At 47.8% G+C, this 26,419-nt stretch overlaps 2 protein-coding genes across 2 annotated transcripts in view; one reads left to right on the top strand and one right to left on the bottom strand.

Moving 5' to 3' along the window:
• LOC108100754 (alpha-tocopherol transfer protein-like) overlaps window positions 1-24,152 on the top strand; it is a 46,718-nt gene extending 22,566 nt beyond the window's left edge. Inside the window, exons 3-8 of the mRNA XM_017204787.2 lie at window positions 11,630-12,252; window positions 21,982-22,329; window positions 22,399-22,506; window positions 23,064-23,208; window positions 23,263-23,476; window positions 23,546-24,152. Coding sequence (XP_017060276.1) covers window positions 22,055-22,329; window positions 22,399-22,506; window positions 23,064-23,208; window positions 23,263-23,476; window positions 23,546-23,700 — 897 coding nt within the window. The 5' untranslated portion in view covers window positions 11,630-12,252; window positions 21,982-22,054 and the 3' untranslated portion in view covers window positions 23,701-24,152. The remainder of the gene's footprint in view (window positions 1-11,629; window positions 12,253-21,981; window positions 22,330-22,398; window positions 22,507-23,063; window positions 23,209-23,262; window positions 23,477-23,545) is intronic.
• A 218-nt stretch (window positions 24,153-24,370) lies between these two features.
• Window positions 24,371-25,828, bottom strand: LOC108100761 (protein telomere ends associated-like). Its single transcript, XM_017204796.2, has 3 exons — window positions 25,288-25,828; window positions 24,919-25,233; window positions 24,371-24,851 (listed from the first exon to the last, which is right to left on the bottom strand). Exons 1-3 carry the CDS (start codon window positions 25,731-25,733, stop codon window positions 24,437-24,439), a joined length of 1,176 nt encoding a protein of 391 aa, XP_017060285.1. The 5' UTR covers window positions 25,734-25,828; the 3' UTR covers window positions 24,371-24,436.
• Window positions 25,829-26,419: the final 591 nt, after the last annotated feature.

Below are 26,419 nucleotides of genomic sequence, written 5' to 3'. Positions count from 1 at the left end.
GAATAATCCTTTGCATATTCCACTATCCTGCTGTAGATTGATTTCTGCCCAAGATCGCCTTCTTTCCGGATCTGAGTTCGCCCCTGGTGCGCGGGGGTGTGCCATCGGTAGCTCCTTCTGGCCGAATGCAGGCGGTCTATTTTCGGCTGCCGAATCGGGGCACTTAAGGCCTCATGTGGGTCCTTCCCGGGGGTGCGATCGCCGGGTGACCTTCCCCTACTCCGGGGGAAGTTTAGTGCGGCTATTTGTGTACTTCTGCATGGCGGTGCAGGGGTTTGTCACTCTTCATTACTGCTTTCCGACTCGAATACAGCCCGCAGATTGCAGAGCTCCTTGCCAGGACAATCGCCGGACTGAAAGTTCCCACATGGGCAGCAATAAATCAATAAAGTAAAGCGACGCCCGGCAGTCACTTAACTTTCCATGCTCGGGAATTTCGAACTTTGTGTGCCTCTAATGAAGCGTCAGTGATGAATGGATTGTTCGGGACTCAAGACCGAAGATTCCCTCCCTGCTCTCAATTAATTAACCATTAGGATGCCAATCACGCGATCGTTCCTTTAAATAGAAACACACCCCGATGCTTTCCGCCTCTATTTTTATGCAAAACAGTCAGGTAAGGAGAGGCGTCTTAGGAGCGAATTCCTGTTCCTTTGTCTATCCACAAATTGCCGACAGATACACACACACACACACACGTAATACAGAGCCAAGCAAATTGCATTTTTATCTATTTTCTATTTTTACTTGGGAAATGCCAGCATCGCTGCAGTATGCAGCTGAGCTAGCGGAGGATTATAAGGCCCATCATCGCCGTCTCCGTCGCCGTCGCCGCTTCCTTCCTGCCTTCCCGCCTTCCCGCCTTCCCGTCCCCTTCCTTCCAGTGCCGCCGCCCCAATAGCTGTAATAATAAAGCCGATCTCCCCAGTCGCTGTTTGTGCCGCAAGTAGGATGCGACAAGAAAAGCAGGAAAAACTCCTTGGCGCACACAGACACACACACACTGTACAGTGCACACTCTGCTGCCAGGCACTCAGTTGTCGTCGTCCTATTCCAAATCCGAGTCCGAGAGCGGGGATCGTTCTCCGCAGAAGCGCCTCCCCAAGCCAGTGCTGCTGGGCTGGCCGTTTTCCCGCCAGATCTAACCTCCATCCCCGAGATCGGGAACATATGAGTTTTTAGTTGATGTTAATCAGTTTATAGTGGACTTCTTAATTATAAATAAATAAATATAAATATAAAACACAGAAGTTGTTTCATGAAAACAGTTGCTTTATCAGTTGATCTTTTCTGTTTGAAATAGGTTTATATTCCTTTTAGTTTTTCCCCGAAAACTCATCTCTGTTTATCCTTTTGGAAAATGAACTGCTGCCATCTCTGGGGCCTGCGCTCCTCAGTTTGAGGAGCTGCCTCGGCGAGTTCAATGAACCTCCGTCACCTCTTGGGGCAGCGCGTTGCCTATGCCTCCGCCTCTGCCTGAGTCAGCTGCGGCTGCAACTGCGACGGCGACTGCGACGGAGGCAGCGCCACACAATCCTTTTTCTTTGGACTTTTCTCGGTGCACCCTTCACTTGATCTCTGCTGATCTCTGCCGCCTCTCCGCCCAGCCCAGCTGGATGCGGAGTGCGGCGTGCGGAATGCGGTCGTGGCTGCCTCATGTTGCAGTCGCCGCCGCCCGAAGGAGCCGCGCAGGAGTTCTCAAGGGTTCCAGTGCGATTCGGATCGGTTTGGCTGGGGGCTTTGGATTTCACTTCGTGTGGGGAAAAGTAAACACCGCCGTCATCATAATCGCTGTCAGCCTCTCAAGGCTGCGCGCCTCGGCGGTGGTGTTGGTGGTGGTGGTGGTGCCACTTGGGGCAGGGGTACGAGTCCCTTTCGCTCCTCTTTTCGTCGGAATGCTCCGCTGTTTACTCGAATGTGTATTTGATCTTCGGTTGGGGTAACTTCTCGTCTCTGCCCCGCTCCCATCTCGCTGGATTCCGAGACTGAAGTGCACTTGTGTTTATCAGCAAAGGATTTTTCAAGGAATCACCCAGGGGAAGCGGTGTTTTTTGCTGATTCCACGGCATTTCTTCGCTCCGATGGGATCACATAGGGGTACAGTTGCGTTTGGTTCAATAAGGTTGGGGATTAAAGAGTTTTTCTCATGCAAAAGTATTACAAAATATTAGTATTCATTTGTAAGTTATTATATGAGCAGATTTTCTGTATTTAATTAAAAACAAGCTATCAGATACTTTGATTAATCAAACGACCTTTAACCGAATGTTCAATCACCGAAGTCACCTTGAAGAATCACCTTCTTCTTGGGGTTCCTGTTCCAAAGAACCCCAAGTACAGTCATCGCAAAGAGTGGATCGAAAGGATCGAACAAGAGTCGTCCCCCGATGGAAGGAGAACAAACAAATCACCAAACTAAGGGGAATCGAGCGAGGGACAGGAGGTGTTCTGGGGCCTCGAATCCTCTATACTCCATCCTCAATCCTCCATCCTCAATCCTCCATCCTCAATCCTCAATCCTCCATCCTCCGTATTCCAGCCTACACACACGTACGCGATTGGCGATTATTCATGACTTTATGGACTGGGTAGCAGGACATTAAAATTGCTTTTACGCCAACTCATCGGGCCAGAGGATCAAACTGGTTCTCGGCTCTCGCTCGCTTTGTATGCCACTCACAGTCGCAGTCAGAGTCAGCTTGGGACTCAGTCCTCCCTGCAAAGTCAACAAGCAGTCCTCAGCCGCTCCTTGGGAGCTGGAATCTGGTGAAACCAGTTTGCTCCGCTGCGGTCCTCCTTCCACTCCTCTACCTGTTGGACAGAGGGTCGCGTCGCGGATCCCACGAAAAAAGGGATACATCCTATCCGAGAGATATGTTTATCCAGTCCGCCGCTGTGTGCGTGGGCTCCGTGTGTGTGTGTGTGTTGGTGTGTATCTGTGTGCCTGCCTTTTGACGCAATCGCAATCCTTTCGTCCTCGCCACCATCGCTCCTTCGCTTCTGCGGCTCGTTACTTGTGTCGTTTTGAGATTTTGAAATGGGGGTTCCGTTTTCGATTCCTCGATTCCTCGATTTCTCGACTCTTTAACTCTTCGGTTTTCGGGTTTCGCTTTGTTTTCCTTGGGATCTTTGTGCTGTGTTTACATTCGGGTTTTGTGTACGTACAGTTTCGAAAGTTGGCAGGGAGTAAATGCCTGGAGGCTCGACGTTCGTGAAATTGGAGCAGGGAATGATGTCGACTGTTTGACTGACTCACTGGCTGACGGACGCGAAATGATTTCTCAGATCAGAGGCACTGAATCAGGTCTTGAAGAGGGGGGAATTGGTTTATATATATGCCTACAATTGATATGAAATACATTTCTCTTTTGCCAAGGACTACCAAAGATCCTTAACTCTCATCCATCTGAGGCCCAGCAATCTGCATGTTGGACTCCCATCCCATGCTCGCAGCGAAGGAATTTGTCAACTCTCTTTGCGGATCGCGATTCCGTGCTGTGCATAATAAGTTGGCTGGGGCTTCTCCACCTCATAACGCGCGTAAAAAGTTCCTCTTTTTGTGAAGTAGGTCTGGGCAGGGCTGTGGGTATGGGAAGGGGCCTTGGCTTCGGTCTGGAGCCTCAACTCCAACTGGAGCTGCGGCTGGGGCTGGAGATGGAGATGGAGATGGGTCCGTTCTTGACTGGCCCTCCCAACCTCCCGAGCGACGACGGAGAAAGGCACTTGAGCTGCACTCTTTTTCTGCCTTTCCTCGCTTTTTGCGCGACTCAGTCTTCTGTGGCCTTTGCATTGTTACGGGAAAATGGTGCGCATGCGCAAATGCGATCGAGAGCGAGGGGCAGGGGGAAACCCCCTCGACCACAGCAGGAAAAACAGAGCAAAAGGCCGCGCAAAGTGTAGGAAAATATTGTGTGAAAAGTCGGCCCGGATGGCCAGAGTTGAACGGCCGCCTTATTCCAGAGGAGGTGACGTTCGGTTAATGAAGGGTTTGCCGAGGTCGTCGTCTTCTCCCCTGTCTCCCTGCCCCGCTGCCTCTGATTTTCCTACTCCTCCGTTTTTGGTAAGTGGGAAGCCCCACCTGTCGGCGGGCCGAGTTCAGTTCTCAGTTCTCAGGACCGCCGCCTGGGAAAGCACTTAAATGGATGTTCATGCCCGGCTTAGCTTGGCTTTTCCTCTGGCCAAGGAAATTGTCTCTGTCGCCCGATCAGTCGATTGCGGTTTGGCGCGGCCTCTCGGTTTGGCTGCAGGAAGCTGCGGCCACCGCAATCTTGGCCTGGCCCGTATACGTAATTCGCCGACCAAGAAGGAACTCGCGCTCAAACCGCATTTGCGAGTGGGTCTAGGCAATGTCAGGCATCTGCTCCATCTGCCGCTGTTGCAAATTGCTGAAGGAAACGCACGAGTGCCGCAGGAGAGAGTTGGCAGCAGCACTAGTATCTGCCCCACACAGAGAAAAGGCTTTGCAACTTCAGCAGTTTGGGGTATTTGCATCTGGAAACTGTTTCTAACCATATTTAATGAGGGAAACAATTCCCAGTTTTTATTTTCCGTTACAATTAAAGAGTAAAGATTTACTTTCCTGCATCTCTGACTAGTAGGTGAGATTTTCTCGCCGTGCAGCGACAGTTGCTCTCTTTCGGTTCATTCACCCGACAGACACGAGAGCCTTCCAGCTGGGGATAGCCAAAGCTGAAGCCCAAGCCATGGCTGCATAGATGGATGAACGGCTGGATGGCTGGATGTGTGGATGGACGGACTGTGGATGGTGGATGGTGGATGGTTCTAGCTGCTTGGCTGACTGCAGTGGGCAGAGCAGTCGCCAGTGCAACTGCCACTGAAACTGCAGCTGAGACCGCCACTGGGAGGCAGAGCACCAGGTGACCACGCCACATGCCAGCAGAACCAGAGAGGACTTGGATACACTCGAACCAGTGGCCCCTGTTTTGGCCTCGAATTGCAAAAGCCGAAAGCATGTTTTACAAATGGATTTCATGTTCGGTGCGTTATGTTTCTCGGAAAGGATTGCTTGTCGTGGCCATGTCTGGTGATCGTCGATTGTCGTCTTGTTGCGAGCCAGCGGCCAGTTGCGAAATTAACTCAAATGAAGCGAATGAAATGCGACAAAGGCCGCGGGCATGGCATTCAAATGGCCGGCGAGTCGTTGACACGCCGCGGGAAAAGAAGTTCACCCGCGGAGGGCCGCAAAGGGCCAAAGAGCTCGGTCTTCGGTCTCTTCGGAGAAATCAAACACACGCGCAGATCCTGCCAGGCCGCCACCTCGGTGGCCAGTCGGCAATCCGTCGACATCCACATCCAGGTCAAATGCATGTCAAAGCCATTAAACATTAAAGCGAAGCGGAGCGAGTATCTGGCTCCTGGATCTCTGGATCTCGGATCTTCGGGGAAGGGCCGCGGGAGCGGAACACAAGGAGTGCGTAATAAAAGGCAATCAAAATGAAGAAACAATTGTTTTATGGCTTTCCCACAAAAAATTCGACCAGAAAATGTTTTATGTATCAGGAAACTGCGAAGGGTTAATGACGACGGGCCTTTCAGGGGAAACGATTCAAAGGCGGTCTGGTGGAGATAAGGAAGTCGAAGGAGTGGGTCCCTACTAGTTGTATCCCTAGAATCAGCAGCTCCGTTGACACAAAAACCTGGGATGCTGCCCGATCGAAAAGCTTTTCGTTGTTTCCAAAAAGATATTGTTAAAGCGAACTACTTGAAGACTGATCATGAACACAAGATGTTATCCTTTCCCGCGAACTTCAAACCCTTCTCCGCCTTGGGGCCTCGGAATGCAGAGTGCAGAATGCAGAACGCACTGAACGCAAATCGAGGAGAGCGGCCATCAAAATTCAACTCCCGTTGCACAGGATTGATCGCCAGAGTTCGGCGGATGACATACTACTTGGCGAGCCGAAAGTATTTCCAGTGGGCAATTCGCACGTTGCAATTACCCCCTGCCTTTTGCACCCCTGAGCCTCCGAAGCGGAGCGAAAGGGATCGCGTTTATTGTTCTCTGGCTGCCTGAGCCGCCTCTTCTGCTTCCTCTTCTTCTGGGTTGGGCACACACATTGGAATGCAAATCAAGGAAGGAGGAGGAGGAGGAGGGTGTGGGGCAGGCCGTAAAAGTATCCTCTGATACACACACTCGCCAGAGAATAAATAACTCCGCTGAGCTCCCCTTCGCGGCATTTGCCAGTGGATACACACGGCTGACTCTGACAGCGATCCTCGAGGTCTGGCCTCCGATTCCATCCCATCCCATCCCATCCCATGCAATCCCATCCCATCCCATGCGATACCCTGCACCCTGTGGCGGAGCAATTGTGCCGAGGCGGCACGTCCTCGCCTGGGTAGCTGTATATACTACACTCGCACAATACGAGTGTGCTCCTCTCCCTGCCCCACTCCGCCTCTGTCCGCCCCGTTCCCGATCCCTTTCTGCAAGTGCTTGAGATTTCGTATATGCACGCCATGGCCTCTTGCACTGACAAAAACCTCTTGCACATATATTAAATGGAATCAACAGAAAGCACAAGTTTCTTCTCCTCCCTCCATTTGCCATTCTTCACCATCCTCTTCTCATAACACTCCCGCATTTTTTCATTCGTTGCCTAAGCATGTTTATACCCTGGCAGAGGGTATTATTTTTTTGAGTGCACTCCACTCCCTGAAGCTCCCCCATCGACGAGAGTCCGACTGAGTGGCTTAAAGTGGCGCAACAGATAATGAAAGTCAACGGCTGCGCAAGGGTACAGGATACGCTGTTTGCTCGACTTCCCCTCGCCTCCTTCTCCTCCTCCTCCTCCTCGTCTTCGGGCTGATCTTTCTCCCTCCCTGTGTTTCCAGTGTTTCCCTTGTTGACTCCGAAGTACCAGGGATAGAGGAGGCACCAGACAAAGGCTGCCTCTGTGCAGCGCTCGGTGCCCCGAGGGGTGGCAGGCGGAGCGGGGATGGCTCGCCATCTTCGTGCCTCGCTGTAATTTCCTGCAATCTCCACTCGTTCCCATTTGCCGGTAATTACATCCAAGTCCAGGTCCTGCCCAAGTACAGTCTCTCCTCGAAGATCTCCCCTCCCCGCCCCGCCCCGCCACTCCGTCCTGAGTTACTGGCCTGTAATCCCCAGTCCAACGGCCAGGTGTTTGTGTCAACGGCCACGTCTATTTGAAGAGGATCGACAATCGCCGATGGAGGATCCTTGAAGGCAACCCTCGCTCGAAAAACATCAAATTGTATCTAAATACGTCTGCGATTGATCCTTGCTGCGGGGCAAAGGATCGATTCGGAACGTGGGAAGAACGAAGAACTGAGAACGGAGCAACGAAAAGTGGTTTCCCCTAACGAGGGAATGATTTCACTCGAATGCCGGCTGTGCGAAAGAGTTGCGTTCCGCAGGATAACCGAGAGCCGAAGTCAAGGGCCATTAAGTCGGGAGCCCTGCGAAGAAATCAAAATACAAATTTAATTTCGAGCCAGCTTCCCCGCGCTGCCCTCGTTCCCCCGCAATTGAGCAACAGAGAAACAGAGAAACTGGGAAACAGAGAAAGGGAGAAACGGAGCAACAGATCATGGGAATGTTCCCCGAATGCCATGAAACCAGTTGAACGAGCCCTGTGATTGCAGGCCGCCTTTCGAGGGAGGGTGAAAGTGGCTCGCTGGCCGGCCAACTTGTTGTCGTTGTCCTCGATTAGGGTCGGGATAATGGCCAGGACCTCGAGCAGCACACAGCCACAGGTGCGAGGTCCTGCGACAAGGGGTGGGGGTTGCGGCCAAGGAGCGTGAAAATTATGCAACTTTCTGTGGGAAGCAGCGCACCAGGGCAACCGATTCGGCGTTTCATGGTAATTTCACGGGTCCCATGGTCCTGGCTACCGGACACGCAACCTCTCGGTTCACACGGGGGTCAGCGCATGCGCATGCGCAGAGTGCTCCGTCACATCCGATCCGATCTGATCCGATCCCAGGGCCCCGGAGGTGGGGACGCCGGGCGAGAACGGGACGGCGACACTTCCGGATTCGAGGGCCCAAAAAGGGCCGGCTCCACAGCGGCCAAAGTGTCATTAGGCAAGATACACTTGGGTAAAAGTAGAGTGAGTTTTCCGCTTTTAAAGCAATAAATGGGGAAAATTCATTTAAAATGGATAAGCAGAAATATACCTTAATGTATTATTTCTAAATGTGATATATTCTTGAGAGTGGTATTTTATGAACTCTTTCTCTGAGTGTGGGCGAATGGCATTAGAAGCTGCTGACGGTTGGCGATTGCCGCTGATTGTGATTGTGCGCGGAAGTTCCCACCAGCCAGCAGTAGCAGTCAGCAGCCACCAGCCGGTGATTATGACGCAACACAATTTTGGGACAGTTGCAGGTGATTGGGATGGAGGTCGGTCTGTCGCTGCTGAGCTTGCGATGACGCTCGCACGGGACGCTAATTAAAAAGGAATTTCTTGGCTTCTCGCCTCGCTTTTTGTGGCTCGCAGCCCGGCAACGGCAATTAGAAATGGGGGAGGGGGCCAGCAACCAGGAGAGTGCTAATTTAGTAATCACAAGTCAGTCGCCGGCGGAGGCAGCCTAGAAAGTATCTCCGGGAACCGGTTGCCCGGGGTCCTCAGAAGAGATAAGCTCGACTTGGGATGTACGTGTATCTATATCTGTACCTGGATGTACGCATATCGTATATCTGCTATATCTGCAGCCACGCCCTTTCCCCCCCGCTAACGGGGCCGAGGTGTGAAGTCGTTGTTGCTCTTGATTGGATATCTCTGTTGGATCAGGTGGCACTGCCGCGATCGCAGCTTGACGTCGTGAGATTACAATTGATCCTCCCAAAGCCAGCTGGGAAGAAATCAGCGGCCCAAGACCCGGAGAACCCGGTGAAGATCCCCAGCCAGTCGATAATTTAGGAGTCTTTTGTTCGCCAGCTGTATTGACTGGATTTTCCTGGGGAAAAGCTGGATGTTTGCTGCTGTCCCTTCCAGCCAGTCATCATCAGGTGGTAGCTGCCTTTTCTATTTTTCATGCACTCCTTTGTGTGTTTGCTTTTCAGTGTGTGAAAAGTCATTTTTCCTGTACACCAATTAATGGGGGAAACATTGTAAGGTTGCTTTAGGATTCCTGGGGGTGCTGCCATCCAAAGATGAGACAAGGTGAATAAGTTTGAATCGCATCTTTATGTACAAAACATTGGATGCATTGATAAACTAAATGTAATATGGATTTGTAAATGATTGAGATAGTTTTCCCGTTCAACAGGTGTCATTCGATACGCAATTGTTTTCTCCCAAGGCTGAAAGAATGCTATGTTGAGTGATTATCGACAAAAAGGGGATAATCTCTAGCCCTGGGCCGTTTAGCCCTTTATCTGTATCCGAAGACGGAACCCAATCCAAACAATCCATCGCTCATTTCCAGGGACTCTCCACTCCCGACTCCAGCAAACCCCACATGCTGAAGAGCAGACGAACTTTGGGCTGGAGAACAAGCATTAATATTCCTCAAAATGGGACAAGGGAATCCTAAACTAATTTACAACACGTGTAATCGCCGGAGGTCGCTGACCGAGCGCGTTCCCATTCCCGGAGCGTTCTCGTTCCTGTTCCAGGCCAAAGGCAAACATCTTTTCTAACCGCCTAGATTGACAATCGAGATTGAACGCACACACATGTAGCCGCGCTACGCCACACAGATACGTGTTCGAATACAGATACAGATACCTACAGCGTATGGAAGCACAGAGCAGCGGAGCGTGAAGAGCTGAGGTACATAAGGAATCGCTGCCGAAGAGCCGAGCGAACGGGAGGGAGAAAGGAGCCCACGGACAAATAGAAGCACGAAGCCCAGCAGAACGAACCCAGAACCCAGAGAATGGAATTGTAAACAGCAATGAGTAGAGACAACCCCAGGGTGGGGGGCTCGCGGGGTTCTCGGACTGGGATCCGGGAAGAGGGTAGCGTCATAAATAATATTGTTTACACAAATGGTTCACGGCGACGATCAGCGACTCCTGTTCGATGGCCGAAACGAAGATCCATTCCGCCACGTCTTTTAGGCCTTTATTTTGGGTCAACGGATCCGTTTCGATGCGATCCTACGCATCCCAGCTAAAAATAGCCGCGATGAGCTCAAGTCGTCTTGTTTACGAGAAAAGTGGTAAACACAAAAAGTTCCATGCTCGCCAAGGAGGAGGAACCTAAATTCCAGCTAAGCCTAACGCAATGAACTGAGAGAAACTATCTTTTACTTTGAATTCGAATACATTTTTTTGTGGATTGGAAACAATATATTTTGGAGTTCAATTTATATAAAAACAGTAGAGACAGAAAAAATATTTAAGTACCTAAGCTCCATTTTTTTTACAGCATTTGGGAAGACTCTTTGTTGGAAGGTACTCCTGTAGCACCCCATTCTAAAATCTTACTCGGGCTTAAATCCTTTTTAATTCCAAGTGGAAAGCTCCTATGTGTTTTGCTTTTTGTACACTTTTTCCCGAGTGTATCCATGAGACGAGTGCGTGCTGAGAGGGACAGAGAGGAAGGCAGGCGCTGTAAAAGGGGAGCAGGCTTTAAGCCAAAACAACAACAGGTAGAAATCAAATAGAAAACGGAATAGACGAAGAGAAAAGGCGAACGGAGGAAATAGCGAGGGCAGCGCAGCGGCAGAGCAGCGGCAGCATAACGACCAGCAGGCACTCTCACAGATACGAGCCTAGACAGGCGCACACAGATACGGATGCACAAGCACATGGACACTCACGAGCGGAGAGCTCGGTTTGTCTATGTGCCAAGGCATTTCGAGTTTCATTTTATGTTTTGACCCCTTTTAAGTTCAAGAACCCTTTTTCTCACAACATCACAAACACACATGCGCAGTGCCCTCGCCGCTCTCTCCCACTCGCAATGTACAGCGAGAGATCGTTGGAGAGTTGGGGCTCGCCTCCAGTCTCACCAATACCAGGAAAAACCCATCAGAGAGCAAGAGAGCAACTCTCCAAACGGAAAGCTCAGCTCAGTGGAGAGTTGGAGAGCAGGGATTGTTATTGTTTTGAGGTGGGATTTGTGTGTTGTTTTTTTCTTGGGCGCAACAAGTGTATTTCGACTTTTGATTTATGTCTGCGAGTTCCGCTCTCGAAATCAAGCGGTCCGCTCTGCACTGAGCGGAATTATTAATTGATTGATGAACACTAATTATGTTAATTGGTTAATGAAATGCAATGTGTCAAGCGCTCAGCTCGTGGCTCAATTACGACGATCGAAGCGGAGCTCTTCCGTCCTTTCCTCGCCGAAGAGAGCTTTTTAGCACAGTTGCAATCCGCTAAAACGATTTCATTAACAGGTTGAAATATTTTTCATTTATATCAATAGGTTTTAAATAATGCAAATAATCTTCAAATAATTACTTTTCCGCCGTCATGGGAGCGGTTTTACTATAAAATAAGATGTTAAGTATAATTGAGGGTAAGAAATTTGAACAATTCATAGAAGCAGGCATTTATGGATTCACAAATGAATAATATAAACGATACAATTATTATTATTATTATTGCTGCAAAGTGCCAGTAAAATTGTATATTTAAAGATATATCGCGTTCACGCTAATGAAGTTTTACTGCCTTCCCGCCTTGCAGGTATTGCAGTTAGGAGTGAGTCACTCAGGAGAAAAAGCTCTTCGGGCAAGTGCTTTCGGGGAAAGCGATCGCAAAGGGCGTTGTCTGCGCCTGCTGATGTCATTGGGGATATGTGGGGATATCTGGATATCGGCAGACCCAGTCCGTGATATCGGTGTCGTTGTATCCATTACGAGTGAACAGTTACATCCTCCGCACAAACCCCGAGAGATACCAGACACCAACACCGCCAACAGCTGTCTAAAACAACCGTTCATGGTCATTGTGCCATAAATGGCAAACGAAACGAAATTGAAATTAAGCAAATGAGTGGGAAACCAGACGCTGAAGCAGCCAAGGAGAAGAACACCGCAACATCAGCAACAACAACAGCAGCAACAACAGCAGCAGCAGCAACATCAGCCACAGCAGCAATAGCAACAGCAGCAGAAGCAACAGCTTAGCTGCTGCGGAAAACAAGTTGGTGAGTCGGGCCCAAAGCCGAATCAAAATCCGAATCCACTAGACGAAGGCGGATGCGCACCTAGAAGCCAAATGAGGAGCTCTAGCGGATGCTGTGCCTCTTCAACTGGGCCAAAATTAGAGCCACACTCAAAACAAAAACTTTCCAGTGTCATGAAAAGGTAGGTCTAAATCCAAACCAAAATACTTTTCTGATTATTTTGAAATTGCTGGGACTTATATACAATTAAGAGTCTTCTGAAATATAAAAATCTTCTTAAGAGGGAACTGTGGAAGATAGTATCGCAGTGCAACAGCCGTGGGCCAACCGCATTGGGTTGTCAGTTGTTTTGGCCCACATGTCCCACGCTTCCATTTACATACTCACACAGGCGCACGTATTAAAATCCAAGCGGCTAACGGTATCTTTACGCAATCCCAAGGCAAGAATGCGGCGGAAAGGAGAGAAATCTGAGAGACGCGAAGAAAGGGCGGCGGAGAAAGGGTTTTCTTTCAAATCGACGGGTATCATAAAAATAAAAATGCGCGACGCTTTCAACATAAAGAGAGAGAGAGAGAGGCGGAGTGAGGGAGGGGGTAGGGGATGGGGAGTGCGAAGGGGGCTTCACGGGAGGTGGAGGGGGAGGGGTTGGGGGAGGAGCGGGACCAGGCGACGCATGTAAATTGCCGGCCATGTAAAGTTTACTTTCCACTTTCGGACGGAGCGTCAGGTGCGCCGCCTGCCAAACGGACGACGCTTTCGGGGCTTTGGGCGTGTGCCCATTTGTCCGAACCCCCGAACACCCGAGCCACCCAAAGGCCCCTTCCCCCACCATGCGGCCATATATGCCCAAGCCACATATGCCCAGTGCCTGCAGCAACTGCAACAGGTTCGTAAATAACCATCAAGTTGCGGGCGTAGCTCTGGGCCAAAGTCCTAAGCGCGTCTCAGGTTTCAGGGCACCGATCCGCAGGCCCACACTGACAGAAATTGCTATTAACTTTGGTCAAGAATCATAACTCAAAACATAATCGAATAATAGGGGCATGACGGTTTTCATACTAATTTTACCAATTTATCTCGACTTGCAAGTCAGTTCCGCCTCCTTTAGTCCCATCTTATTTCTAGTTCTGGGGCCTGCAGTATTTCGGTCAGTGTTTTTACAGGTTACGGCCTTAAAAGCAACAACGGCCGCCGCCACAATAACCAAGAAGAAAGCCCATGGTCCAAGTCGGGCTCGAAAATCCAGACTCGCGCTCCGCCGCCAGTCGTACGCATTTGAAGCGTTTTACTGTTTACTGTTACGACTCTCGAAAGCGAAGATCGCCGCTCCTCACTTCCCAGCACTCAGCACTCAGCCCCGGCCCCCCGCTCCCCTTCTCCGCTCCCGGTTCAACGACCGAAAAACGGACAGACCCCCACCCCCTCACGAACCCCTCGAGTCCCCCGAACACCGCTCAGCCATTTCGGAGGCCCCTTCTTCGGCGCGGTTCTTCCTGACTGGCTTGCCTTTTCTTCTGGCTCGCCTGCTGGTTCGTCTAGCTTTCTATTGTCTGATGATTGCCCAAAAAGAAAGAAGACAAAACTGCTCGTGGGTTTTAACCCTACGAAGCGCTGGGAATGGGAATGGAAATGGGAATGGAAACGGGAATGGGAATGGGAATGGCTGGCCGTCTCTCTCGCACTCACGCTCTCGCATTCCGGAGGTTCCACCGCATCTACGACGGCCTCTTCTGCTGCTGAGGATTAATAATGAGCCGATCTCTTGCCGAAAATGTCCAGAGAGCGTTGCGCCGGAGGTTCTTGTAGCGAGGGTTCGCCGGTCATTGACTTTCTAATTGCGGCCAAGGGATAGACGCACTGTGTGGGGTTCCTACGGAATGATTAATGGCCTCCTCGCTCCAAGCTTCGGCCGTTGGATTCCCATTAAGTGTCCTCCACGATCAGGAGATCGATTATAAGGTGATCAGAAAGATCACTCAAAAATCATATCGATGTGATAGCATATTTTTACCCAATTCCATAGTCTTTTGGGTCTGCAGGAAACTTTATATTTAAATGACACAAATGCTGAAAGGTGATACTATTTTAATGATTGGATGTAGTTACCCAAAAACTATATTAAAAGTCTCTCGAAACATTTACTGATTCGAAGGTAAATCTCCGAAAATCACACTTGGCTTTCAAGCAGCTCATTGGCATTCCTGCAGTGGAGCCTGCTATTAAAACCATCTGACCCGCCAATAAAATCACTTGACAAATTATGCAACGGGCTCGAAAAGCCCACCACCCGAGTGACGAATCATGGGAAAATGTCAACGGCTCGAGAGAAATCCCAGGGGGTTGAGTTTTGGGTTCCACTGTAGCAGGTTCACGCACGGTGCACCGCACAAATCCAGTCGGGGATCGTAAATAAGCCACCGTAACGCCCTTGCCTAGGAGAGCTCATTAAAATTCCATGTGAAAATTGCCATAAAATCTATTTTGATTTTCACTTCACCTGGGCTACACCGGGGGAAAATATAACCTACATTTCTCAATGGAGTGGCAAATAAATATTTGAATATGAGATGTTAGGGCAGCCAGAGCAACAACTTTTCTGTTATAAATATGTTATTCGCGTTACTAGTTTCACTGTTCAGTTTTCCTGTGCATCCGTTAGTTTTCCTCCACAAAGGGGTGCGGAAAGCTTCCGCTGCGAGATTTTCCACGGGTCAATGGAAACGCCAAGGGATCTCCAGGCTGCGAATGCTGAGGCCTCCCCCAACTCGCAGCTTAATTGTAATTATTCACCCCTCTCAGTCGCAAAGTCGCAGTCGTGTGAAGGCATTTCCGCTCGCCTTTGTCCCGTTCGCATTTCCGTGTTCCGTGTCCCGCACCCAACGGCCATCGTCAAACGCTCACCCTCGCCGGCGAGGATCGGACCGCTGACCCTCGCGCCCAAGTGTCCGGAAATGAGATGCAAATGTTATGTGGGACTCGGGCGGATCGGATAGGTTCGGAGCAGAGCGGATCCTTCGGAGGCCACCCCCTCTCAGTTGAGTGGGCACGCTCAAGAAGGCGCGCCCACGAGGGTTGCTCATCCGCCAGGTCCGACTTACTTGCAGAAGTGCATCGCAGGCACGAAGGTCCCCAGCAGGAGGGTAAGAAAACCGTCTTGGCCTTCTGCACGTGCGTTTTCCACGGCGGCGGAGAGGGAAAGCGGGGAAAACAATGAAAATCGCATTGCTTGAGTGCGCTTGCAGCGCGTAATTTGGAACCCTAGATCATGCTTATCGCGTCTCAAGTATCTGGGCGGCCATTTAGTGGAAATTATGCAAAGTTGGGAAGGTCTAGGCGCAGTCTGTAGCAGGCAAATGGGTCTTCTTATCCACAGGTGCTTGGTCTTCCTTCTTCCTGGGAACGACACCCTCGTGGATGCATAACTCAAAAATTGCATTTATAGGTTTCCCAAGTAACAAGAAATGAATATTTCGTTGAGCCAATCACCATAGAACATTTCCAGACGCAGAGAGTGCTTTTCAATTTCCTAGGAAGCTCGGACGGATGTAGGTCAACTGAGTCGTAATTGCAAGCACATGTCATCTAAGCTCGCAGCTCTCGATTCAATTTACTGTCTGGCTGGACGCCTTTGTGGGAATCGTGGGATGAAGGGACTTCGAAACGAAGCGGAGTGTGGGCCCCACAATCTATCATCCTCGCTGCAGGCGGAGACTGGATGTAACCCCTGATCCGGGAAAGCGTCCGCCAGCTAGGCGCAAATCACCAGAGGCCGGGTTCAGTGAACCATCGGGGAACAGATTCAATTGCCCATCTGTCTCTATCTGCGCCGCTCTATCTCGTTTATGGCTGGACGAAGACGAAGACGAAGAGGAGAAGGAGGAGGAGGAGGAGGAGACGGAGGAAAGCATAGAACGCCACAATGTTAATGATCGCTGGGGGGAAGAGCTCCCGAGGAGATACAACGAGATGAGTTTGCGACGCGTGTGTCTCCGGAAAAGATCAAAGGGGCCACTTTCGCGAGCGGGCTGCTCGTTCCCCTCCCTTCTGATTGGTAAACAAGGTCCATTAATGCGCATTTCAGTTCTCGTCAATACAGAAAACCTCTTTAATCCTGTTGAGAACGAAGTTCTTTCCCTCGCTCACTCAACTCCTTTCCAATCGACTTTCTTTTGGGCCAAGTCCCCCCCAGAACTTCCTTCGCGTGCTTTCTCTTCTGATCTTATTCGGTCGCCATCCGGCAGTTGGGCCCACCGCTCATTCATTCCATGTTGGATGTGGTCCTTGAAGTCAAGTGCTCGTTTCCTTTCCCTTCGCAGAGTTCTTTCTTCTTCTGCAGAAAGTCTTTAAGAGGAGGCGAGACTGGGGAGACGCAAGAACGGGCAGGAAATATTGAATTAATAATTATGTAGATAGGAGTTGCTGATATGCGCATACTTTTACGAGGCCCTGTTGCCCCTTGGCTGCCACTAATTAGGGCGCAGCACATCTTCTCAAGCGAGTCCGCCAGGGGTGGAATGTCTTCAAGATTCCCTGGCTTCCTAGAGGGCTGTTCAACCACCCCTGGATGACAGCATTTACGTAGTCAAACGATCACTTCACACTGAGATTCCACCACCATTGCTCGTTTACCTGGGCGATCGTAACGTCTCTCTGGCGGAGGGTTGCTCTGCCATCTAATTATCATTCTTCAACGTTCAGGTGTCGCAGTCAGAGTGGCAGTTGAAGTCAGAGTCATCATCAGGTGTTCGGCCGTTGATGAACACTCCAGCTCCTTGCTCGTCTCTGCGGCTTAAGGATTTTTCCAACGCACGACTGATCTTCTTTGTTCGAGGCTCCTTGCCTCGGCGTCCCTGCTCCTTACACTTTGTTTCCAGCGGGCCCTAATGCATTGTGCTGCCCGTTCCTTTGTGCGATCGCTGAGTGGACGGATGGATGGAGGGATGGATGGATGGATGGATGGATGGAATGGATCGCTGGCGTTGGACGGACGGGCTTTGTTTGGCATTCACTTGTAACTGACTTTGGTTGGCTTTTCGAGGGCCATTTAGGGCAGGGTGCACTGAAAGAAACGGGGGTTGTTGGAATCAGAACTTGGCATTCAAATGGAGAAGACATTTTGTTGATAGTTTAAATTCTTTGTCAACACTAGTTGTAGAGTTTTATAGCTATAGCTATTATAAGGAGCAAACAAAAATGCATACATAGGTAATTAAAAAACAATATACAGGTGGCAGTATATATTTTTTTGAGTGCCGCGCAGAGCAACCCTCGAACTGCTGAGGGTTTTGTGCGGCATCCTGTTGCTTGCTGTTGCATGAAACAGGATGCCAACGAGCGTGTAATGCACAGTTACCCCGATCCCCCACCCCAAGGCCGCACCCTACTCCCTCCACCCTTCACCCCCGCGAGTCGCCTCCGCTGAAGAGTGCACTCAACTGTTGCTGTTTGATTTCCAATTCGACTGCTGCGAAGGAAGCGATAATTGGATGGATATTGCTGTTGATTCCTTTTCCTGTTCGCTCGTTCGGCTGGGAACCGAAGCAATTTAATGCGCTTCCTAACTGTCATTTCCCCGGGCAGAAAGTCGCGTTCAAGGCTGCCAAGCCCCTAACAAAAACTTCCCATTGCCGGCTCACAAAATAAGACAAAAGCAAAACTCGAAAAAAGAGCGAACAAATCAAAATCAATTTGTCAAGCGACACTTGCCACCGTAAATAAAAGTGGCCAACAGCAACAGCAACACAAAAAGCAGCAGCAGCAGCAGCAGCAGCAGCAACAGCAGCAACCGCAACAGCAACAGCAACTGCGGGCTGAAAAAGACATTCGAACGGCAATCAGAAATCAAAACAAAAACCGCTAAAATAACACAAAAAAGAGCAGCAGCGAAACAAGTGAAAAACAAAAAAAGGCGCGCATGCGCAAACGAGTTTTGGGCTGGGAGAACAATCGAAGCTTTTTCAGCCGGCGAGCGATGGTCGCGTGGTTGTATAGGAACTCCCGCAGCCCCATCCCCATCCCCACCCCCATCCCCTCGTTAATTGTTAGAGAAGTGGAGGACCACAAGGTGTCGAGGCAGCCAATACACAGGAAAAATAAGCGATCTAAGAAACTGTTCCGATTAAGTTTTATCCGCAGTCGAGCTTCTATAAGTAGACAGAGAAATTAGTGGATGTTATGCCCTGACCTTTAAAATATTAAATGTGAAAAACAAGTTTTTCTCAGTGTAGCAACGAGTGGAGCGAGCGATCGACAATTGAAATGGACAACCGGAGCCGGACAGGATCCGCTCGCCCCGAAAAGGGGATCCGGAGGCAGGGGAACCCTGTATGCAAATTGCTGCAGGCCGACGCGACAACTTCATTTGCTCAGCGGAGTGCTGGTGGCCAACGGAAACGCAACCGTTGCTCTGAAAGAGGCCTCCAGTGGGTAATGGGGAGTGGGGAATGGGGAGTGGGGAATGGGGAGTGGTTGGTGCACGTCGACGGCCAAATCGAGGTTAAGTAATGCAGTCAAATGCGTGAAAAATGGCCAGGGAACAGCAGTCACCGGAGCCGGAGAAAGAGCACGAGCAGCGGTGGAGAAACTGGGCGGGCCAGGAGCCAGGGAGGAGCGAGAATCGGACCCCGAAAAGGCGACTGACTCGTAGGACTCGGTGCATGACGGCAACATTAAAGGGGGCACGTCGCCAAACGATGTTGTCACCACCATGTGATCATCATCATCACCTTCGTCGTGGCCAGAAACCTGATCCGCGATTAGCATGCGGCATTCCTGCGATTGATTTTTTTGGGTCACCATTGCGAAAATTGATGTCTGCCTGTCTTTCAGTCGGTGGTGCGTGGTGCGTGGTTGAGCTCACTGCAAATATCCACTCCACAGAGAAAAACAAGAAAGGAAGCTAGCTTCGGCGAGCCGAAGCCTATATACCCTTGCAGTCCTCAAATATGTCGGACAAAATTCATAATGGCTGAACAACATAGAAGCTATGCAGATAGCATTATAATTTAAGTCTGAAGAAAAATTTAGTTTTGGAAACCAGAGAAGCCCAAGTATCCTTTAGTTAGTTGATTAAAACTGATTCGGAAAAGATTTGTTGACAATTTTGTTAAAAACAGTACACTTAAAGAGGGTTTTCGGTTAAAATAATGACGAATAGTGACTTACCGCGGAAACAAATAAGGTTTTGACCACCTTATGACCATAGTTAACAAGCCCAATCACTTTTTGGACGATTACAAAAAAATGATTTTTGGCCAATTTTCGCATTTTTCTTAAGGGGTTACATCGTCATTTTTTGCGAAAAATGGCCAAATTTCAATAATTTTAGGTGTGAATGCCATCGGATAGGAAATTTTATTGCGAATTCAACGACGTATGCCATTCCACATTTGGAAGAGTACTTCTTGAGATATTCCAAAAAAAACTGGGCTTTTTTGCGTAGTTTTACGTAGTTTTCAGCGAAAAAAAAAAAACATTTTTTAATGGTAATTTGTCTGTTATTTGCGCAAGAAACAACTCAGGGCCAAACAAAATATAGTTTTGGAAACTAGAGAAGCCCTACTATCTGTGTCACCGAATGCAATTTAATTGTCATTTTAACTTATCCCTTAGTTAGTTTCTAAAAACTGATTTGGAAAAGATTTGTTGAAAATTTTGGTAAGAAACACTATATTTTTAGTGGGTTTTCGGTTGTAATACAAACAAAAAGCGACTTACAGCGGAACCAAACACTGTTTTGAGCTTCTTATGACCATAGTTAACGAGCCCAATCACTTTTTGGACGATTACAAAAAAATGATTTTTGGCCAATTTTCGCATTTTTCTTAAGGGGTTACATCGTCATTTTTTGCGAAAAATTGCCAAATTTCAATAATTTTAGGTGTGAATGCCATCGGATAGGAAATTTTATTGCGAATTCAGCGACGTATGCCATTCCACATTTGGAAGAGTACTTCTTGAGATATTTCAAAAAAACTGGGCTTATTTGCGTAATTTTACGTAGTTTTCAGCGAAAAAAAACATTTTTTAATGGTAATTTGTCTGTTATTTGCGCAAGAAACAACTCAGGGCCAAACAAAATATAGTTTTGGAAACTAGAGAAGCTCTACTATTCAATTCAATTGTCATTTTAACTTATCCCTTAGTTAGTTTCTGAAAATTGATTTGCAAAACATTAGTTCATAAAAAAAAGACCACATTTTTAGTTGTCTTTCGGTTGTAATAAAAAAAAGCGACTTACAGCCGAACCAAACACTGTTTTGAGCAGCTTATGACCATAGTTAACAAGCATGTGGGGCATTTCCTTACTTGATGGGATTGCACCTAATTTTTTTCTGGTCTTAAGATTGACTTTGTAAGGTCAGTTTAGGAAATAGGAGAACACCTAAACTTAGAGAAGCCAAAATATTAGTTTGATGTTATTAGTGATTATTATAGGTATAATATTAATGACTCCACCCTTGGCCCAGATCTTTGAGTGCAGCCGACCCACGAGCAAGTCGAACTCGATTCTAGCTCGGACTTTGGGATGTGTAATTAATTTCGGATTGGAACACAGTTTGACACTCGAGGCAGACACCACGACACCTGCCCCCAGCGGGCCAAATAAAACAGAAGTGCGCACCTCCTTTCGGGGATCCCCCTCGGGGTCCCCGATCCTCTTCTCGGCGTCGCAAACTGGTTGCCATTGGCAGCCAGCACTTGCAGCTCGCCGTTTGCTCTTTGCGCGCGGCTTCTAATCCGTTTGGAATTTCAGACACGCCAAGTGGCGCACCGGCTGTTTTAACTGAGCGTGGCGTGCCACAGCTGCACTGGCAGAAAAGTACGCTCCCCAACTCCCTGTGGCCAGTGTAAGCTTACTTTATCTTAACTTTCAGATGCCAAAACAATATGCAACCTATGTAAAACGTTTGCAGTGCTTGTTCCGAGCTCCAGCCGCAGGCTGCCTAGCCAGCTTGTCCACTGGCCTGCTGAGTGGCTGGCTGGTTGGTGTCTGCTGTTGGCAAAATGTCAAGTGTCTGCCGCGGAAATGAGGCCGTTGTGTCGGCCAGCCGAAGTTGCCACACGTACGTGCAACTTGGGAACTTGAATGCGTTGTGACATCTTATTCGGCAGAAGCAGAAGGATTCTTCAAATATTTCTCATCTTAGTTGCGCAACTCATTTATCATTTTGACTATGTTCTATTCACTAATATCTTAGGAAGACAGCGAAGCTTGAAGGGTTTTATTAAAATGCACCCATATGCCAGGGCATTTATCACATCTTGTCTCAATCTCTAATACAAATTTAGCTGTGTATGGACACACATAATTTCCTTTCGCCAGTCAAGCGTCGCATTTTTGATTTGATGAAGGAGCTGAAATCTCCCGATCTCCCAAGCACACGCCATGCGAAATAATAATAGCACAGGCCCCTCGTCATGGATCGGACCCCAATCACTTGATCACATGTTACGCAATCCCGAAGAGAGAAAAATAATAACCGAGCGGCAGCTTCGAGCTGGTAAAAATTGCATTTTCACGTAGCCTGATGGAAGTGAACTGAAGTGAAATGAACCGACAACAAATGCACAGAAAAAAATTAATATTAACTTGGGGTTGGCAAGCAGAGATTTTAATTTTAGTAGAAAAAATTAATTTGTCTTAAATAGTTCACTGTTCAAATCCGAAAATTTTTTATTTCTTTTCGCGTGACGATTAAAATTATGGGGAGGAATGGGGGAAAATGTTTGCGTTTCGGACAGCTAAAATGCCAGTCCATGCTCCTCGGCTCCCGCCGAAAAGTCTCCATTCTCGACTTCATCCCGAGCACTCCGAATTGCATGCCGAATCCGCCAAGTCAGCCGGCCAACCAGTTTCACTTGCGAAAGCAACAGCTTCCATTTTCATTTTCATTTCATTCGAGAGTGGATCGCGCTGAAACGCGTTTCGGGCCAAGTAGCGCAACAACCAAAAGTAAATCCCGGAGGAGTTCACCAAGATGAAGGCGGCCAGTCTGGAGGATCAGTACGCCAGTTTTCCGGAGATCAAGCGGTCGGAGGTGCGCAAGTTTCTGGACTGGATCCACGCCCAGCCGCACATCTCGGAGAGGTTTTCGGAGGGCGAGGCTCTGCACTTCTTCCACGCCTGCCGCTGCAGCATGGAGGTGGCCAAGCAGGTCCTGGACACCAATCTCACGGCCCGCACCCACCTGGATGAGTTCTTCGTGAGCCTCGACTGCGAGCGACCCGAGATCAGGCGCGCCATGCGAACTGTGTTGGTGACAACCTTCTTTGGCGTTGATCCAAACATCTAATGCAACAGCCCGTCTTTATTTCCTTTCAGGTCCATTGTTCCTCTGCCAGGAGCCACTCACGAAGGATATCGGGTGATCCTCGCTAAGCTGGATGATTTGAATACCGCCAACTACAATTTTGCAGATGCTATGAAACTGTGAGTATGTGGCAGAGTTGGGACTGAACCTGTTCAAATACATTTGTTCGACTAAATTGTATGGGCTTTCATGGCGCTATATTTGATTTAGGGTTGCTGTGGACGTCGTTCTTTAGACATTCACCAAGGTTAAATTATCTACAATTTGCACACACTTGTTTTATTTAGCTTCAATATTAATGACCGACAATTACTGCCAGTTCAACACAATTTCCACGTCATGTGTGGCGTGATTATGACAAGGCATTCAGCGCATGAACAGATTAAAGGTCCGAAACGCCTAAGGTGAAAACTGCGCTGGCTCGATCCGAAACTCACTGCAGTCAAAAACACACACGAAACAATTCGGCGTTCCGGAGACAGATGTACACAGATCGACTTAATCGTCAGGCACTCACAGATCATTATAATCTGCTGTATAATGTCAGTCAATTAAGAGAGAATAATTAGGCGAGCTTAACCGCGAGGGATTAATTCAGGGGACGTCTGTCTTGAACAAGTCGATGTTTTCCTTTGAAAACAACGATATTTAAAGGGTTCCTTTTCTCTGCTTGCAGATATTGCATGGTATTTGACTTCTGGATGTATGAGGACGGCATTCAGCCAGGGCATGTGATCGTCATCGACCTGCAAGGCACCTCCTTGGGGCATGTGGCCCGCATTGGACTGCTGCAAATGAAGAAGTTTCTATTCTACCTACAGGTATTTGAGCCAATGTGCCGTTGAAGACCGATGACTAAATTCTTTACTCTTCAGGAAGCGGCTGCCATCAGGCTGATAGGCTTTCACTTCATCAACATTGTGCCCTTCATGGACAAGATTCTGGCACTGATGACACCGTTTATGAAAAAGGAGCTCTCCACTGTGCTGCACATGCACAGCGACTTGAATGATTTCTATAAGTTCGTCCCCAAAGAAATGCTTCCCAAGGAATACGGAGGTCGAGAAGAGGAATCCAGCTTGGCCAAAGGTGTGTAAAGGATCTTGATTTATTTATTATTAAAGTTGTCAGTCAAAAATAATTTTTACCTTTTCGCAGAGATTTTCTACAATAAATTGCTAAACAGTCGAAAGGAAATGCTTGAGTTCGAGAAGCGGCATCAGGTCAACGAAAAACTGCGGCCCGGAAAATCGAAAAATGCATCCGATCTTTTTGGCATTGAAGGAAACTTTAAGAAGTTGGATATTGACTGAGCCAAAGGATCTTCTTCATTGGCTTAAACAAATGTTTTGTTTCACAGGTATAATGGAAAAATTTTACGAATACGACTTCGAATGGGCTTTAAGCCAGAATATCATAATGTCTTAAAAGGAACTGCTTAAAATATCAGCCAATTCTTCAAAAAAGTTGATTTCAAATGTTTTTTGTCGGGATCGGGAAAACAGTGATAAGGATCAAGATTTCAACGCGGACACCTTCTTATGGAATTCGTTGGCTCATCAAAATCGGTCAGTCGAGCCTACAGTTTTTGTGTGTAATACAATTTCGGTAGTTCTAGTTTATTGTACATATAATACATATAAAATAAATAACACATACATACATATATATCGCTATATTCCCTAGGTATTATATTGTAAACGTAGCTTACGTATTATAGTTACAAATATATAAATAAATGAAATAAATAAATAAGCCAAACATATTCAGTAAAAATTCACTTTGAAGTACCAGGCGAACAGAATGCAAGAGTTGGTGGGCACTTTTCAGATTCAGATTTCTTACTCGCCCCTAAAAGTATTTTACAAATTTGTATGGGAATCTAACTGCCACAAGTTTTCTCGTTGAAATCGTTCGGCCAGGCCCAACATATTTAACCAAATCCCCCCTTGAAGTACCAGGCGATCAGAATGCAAAAGCTCGTTGATACTCTTAAGAAGATATTTATTATTTTTCATTGTATAGCTTTGCTTTAAAGGAGGAAAAGATTTATTTGTGATATGAGATTACTATAAATATGGAAACTCGCTCAAAAGAGTCTACGCTCAAGACTTCAAACTTTTTAGAGACTGAGTTTAACGGCTCCTCTTTCCTTTGTAAAGATTCACGTTCGCGTGAAATCAAAGTTTGATTATTTTTTGGTGAGTGGCTGGTTAACTGGGCGTTGGCGGTTTCCTTGCTCGGAAAAGCCAGTAGGCGGTCCTGAAATTCAGCCGCACATGGTCGCAACTGGAATTGGACCTTGTGGCGAATCTCTGGTGTGAGGTAAAATGCCTTGTAGTAGTCATAGGCACACTCTTCAAAGTCTTTGCCGTCATAATTTTTGTCCATCTGCTTCAGGTCTTCCACAATATCTCTTAAATTCCGCAAGCTCCTCTTAAACTGCTCAAAACTAACGATAGAACTATGAAATAATGAAATGAAAGATTACAGGAAATCATACATATGTGTGAAACGCTTTTGTTGCTCACTTGTTGTTATCGGAATTCTCGGCGGCAAACTTTAAAGCAGTTTTGACTGCTGTATCATCATAAGGCCTGCCAATTTCTAGCAACTTGGCTAACGGAGTTGGTGGAAATTCTTGGAAAATGTTTTCCTTGCCACGATGTTGTGGGCGCATGTAATAGCTGTTATAAAACTTTTTTAAGGTTATATTACGAAGCCCATCATCGACCAACAGCTTCAGACAATCGTCTTGGCTCTTCATGACCTGGCGGAACACCTCTATTTGGTTGAGGCTCCTTTCAAAAGTTTGGAAAGATACTGGAAATATGAAAGTGCCATACCTGCCAAGAGAGAAATGTTTTAAATGCCATCAGTTTGAATTGAAAGCCACTTACTTGTCGACTTCAACTATCTCATCTCCAGATCTTAGGTTCTGGTTTCCCTGTAAATTATCCGACTCGCTTTTGGCATTGACCGAATCTGTCTTGGCTGCGTCGGCCACAACCATTTGCTCTGATATTGGCTCTTGCAGATCACGGATGAGTTCAAGGTCAGGAACCTTGAGCAACTTTTCTCGAACGCCACCAGGACAAGGAGCCACTTCGAACTGATACTTTTCTCGAATACTAGGATCTCTGTAAAAGGCTTCATAGTACCACCGCGCCCACTCGTCGTCCGTCTTGTGGTTTTCATCGGAGGATCGTAGGGCGGTTGTAATTTGCGGCAGGTTAGCTATTAGCCTTTTAAATATCTTAAAGGTCACAGGATAAATTTGATCTCTGGACGCCGAATTGTTGAGCGACCGCTCGCTGAGTGGGCTCTTGGCCTTTAATTCAGACATCAAAAACAAACAATATATTATTAACAGCCGCCAAAATAATACGACGCTAGAAATTTAGAGCTTTTAATGTGTGACCGTAGATGAAATAATAAAATATACAATTTGGCAATACAATACAATTGCAAATACAATACAATACAAAAACAAATGTCAGCCCTCAAAATATAAAACATATATCGATATCTAGACGGTTGATCAAAGCTGTAGCATCGCTAATGTTTGGGGATCGGTCGCTGAAAAAACAAGGCATATTGTTTAAGATCTCTCTTTTGCTTATTAAGTGAATTGGTCCGAGTTTTCGGATATCAATATTGATCCCCTCCTGGACTCGTCTGCATTGCTCCAAGATGGCCGAGTGAAGCCGTACAGGCAGTCCACTACCCAGGATTAATAAAAACGTGAGAACCAAGCAAAGCCAGCTGGCTGAGCGAATCTACCAAAACAACAAGCTGGTCCGGCAGGTAAAACAGCCCCAGTTCCAGAAAAAACAGCTGGCGGACCTGCAAAGCACCGCCCAGGAGGTGACGAGACTTTACCAGAAGAGGAAGCAACAGAAATGGTAATTTGTCTGTTATTTGGGCAAGAAACAACTTAGAGCCAAACAAAGTATAGTTTTGGAAACTACAGAAGCCCTACTATCTGTGTCACCGAATGCAATTAAATTGCCATTTTAACTTATCCCTTAG

Source organism: Drosophila ficusphila, unplaced genomic scaffold (assembly GCF_018152265.1).
Source record: "Drosophila ficusphila isolate 14025-0441.05 unplaced genomic scaffold, ASM1815226v1 contig_791, whole genome shotgun sequence".
NCBI lineage: Eukaryota > Metazoa > Arthropoda > Insecta > Diptera > Drosophilidae > Drosophila > Drosophila ficusphila.
The sequence above is the reverse complement of the archived record's forward strand: the minus strand, read 5'-3'. Positions and strand labels throughout refer to the sequence as shown.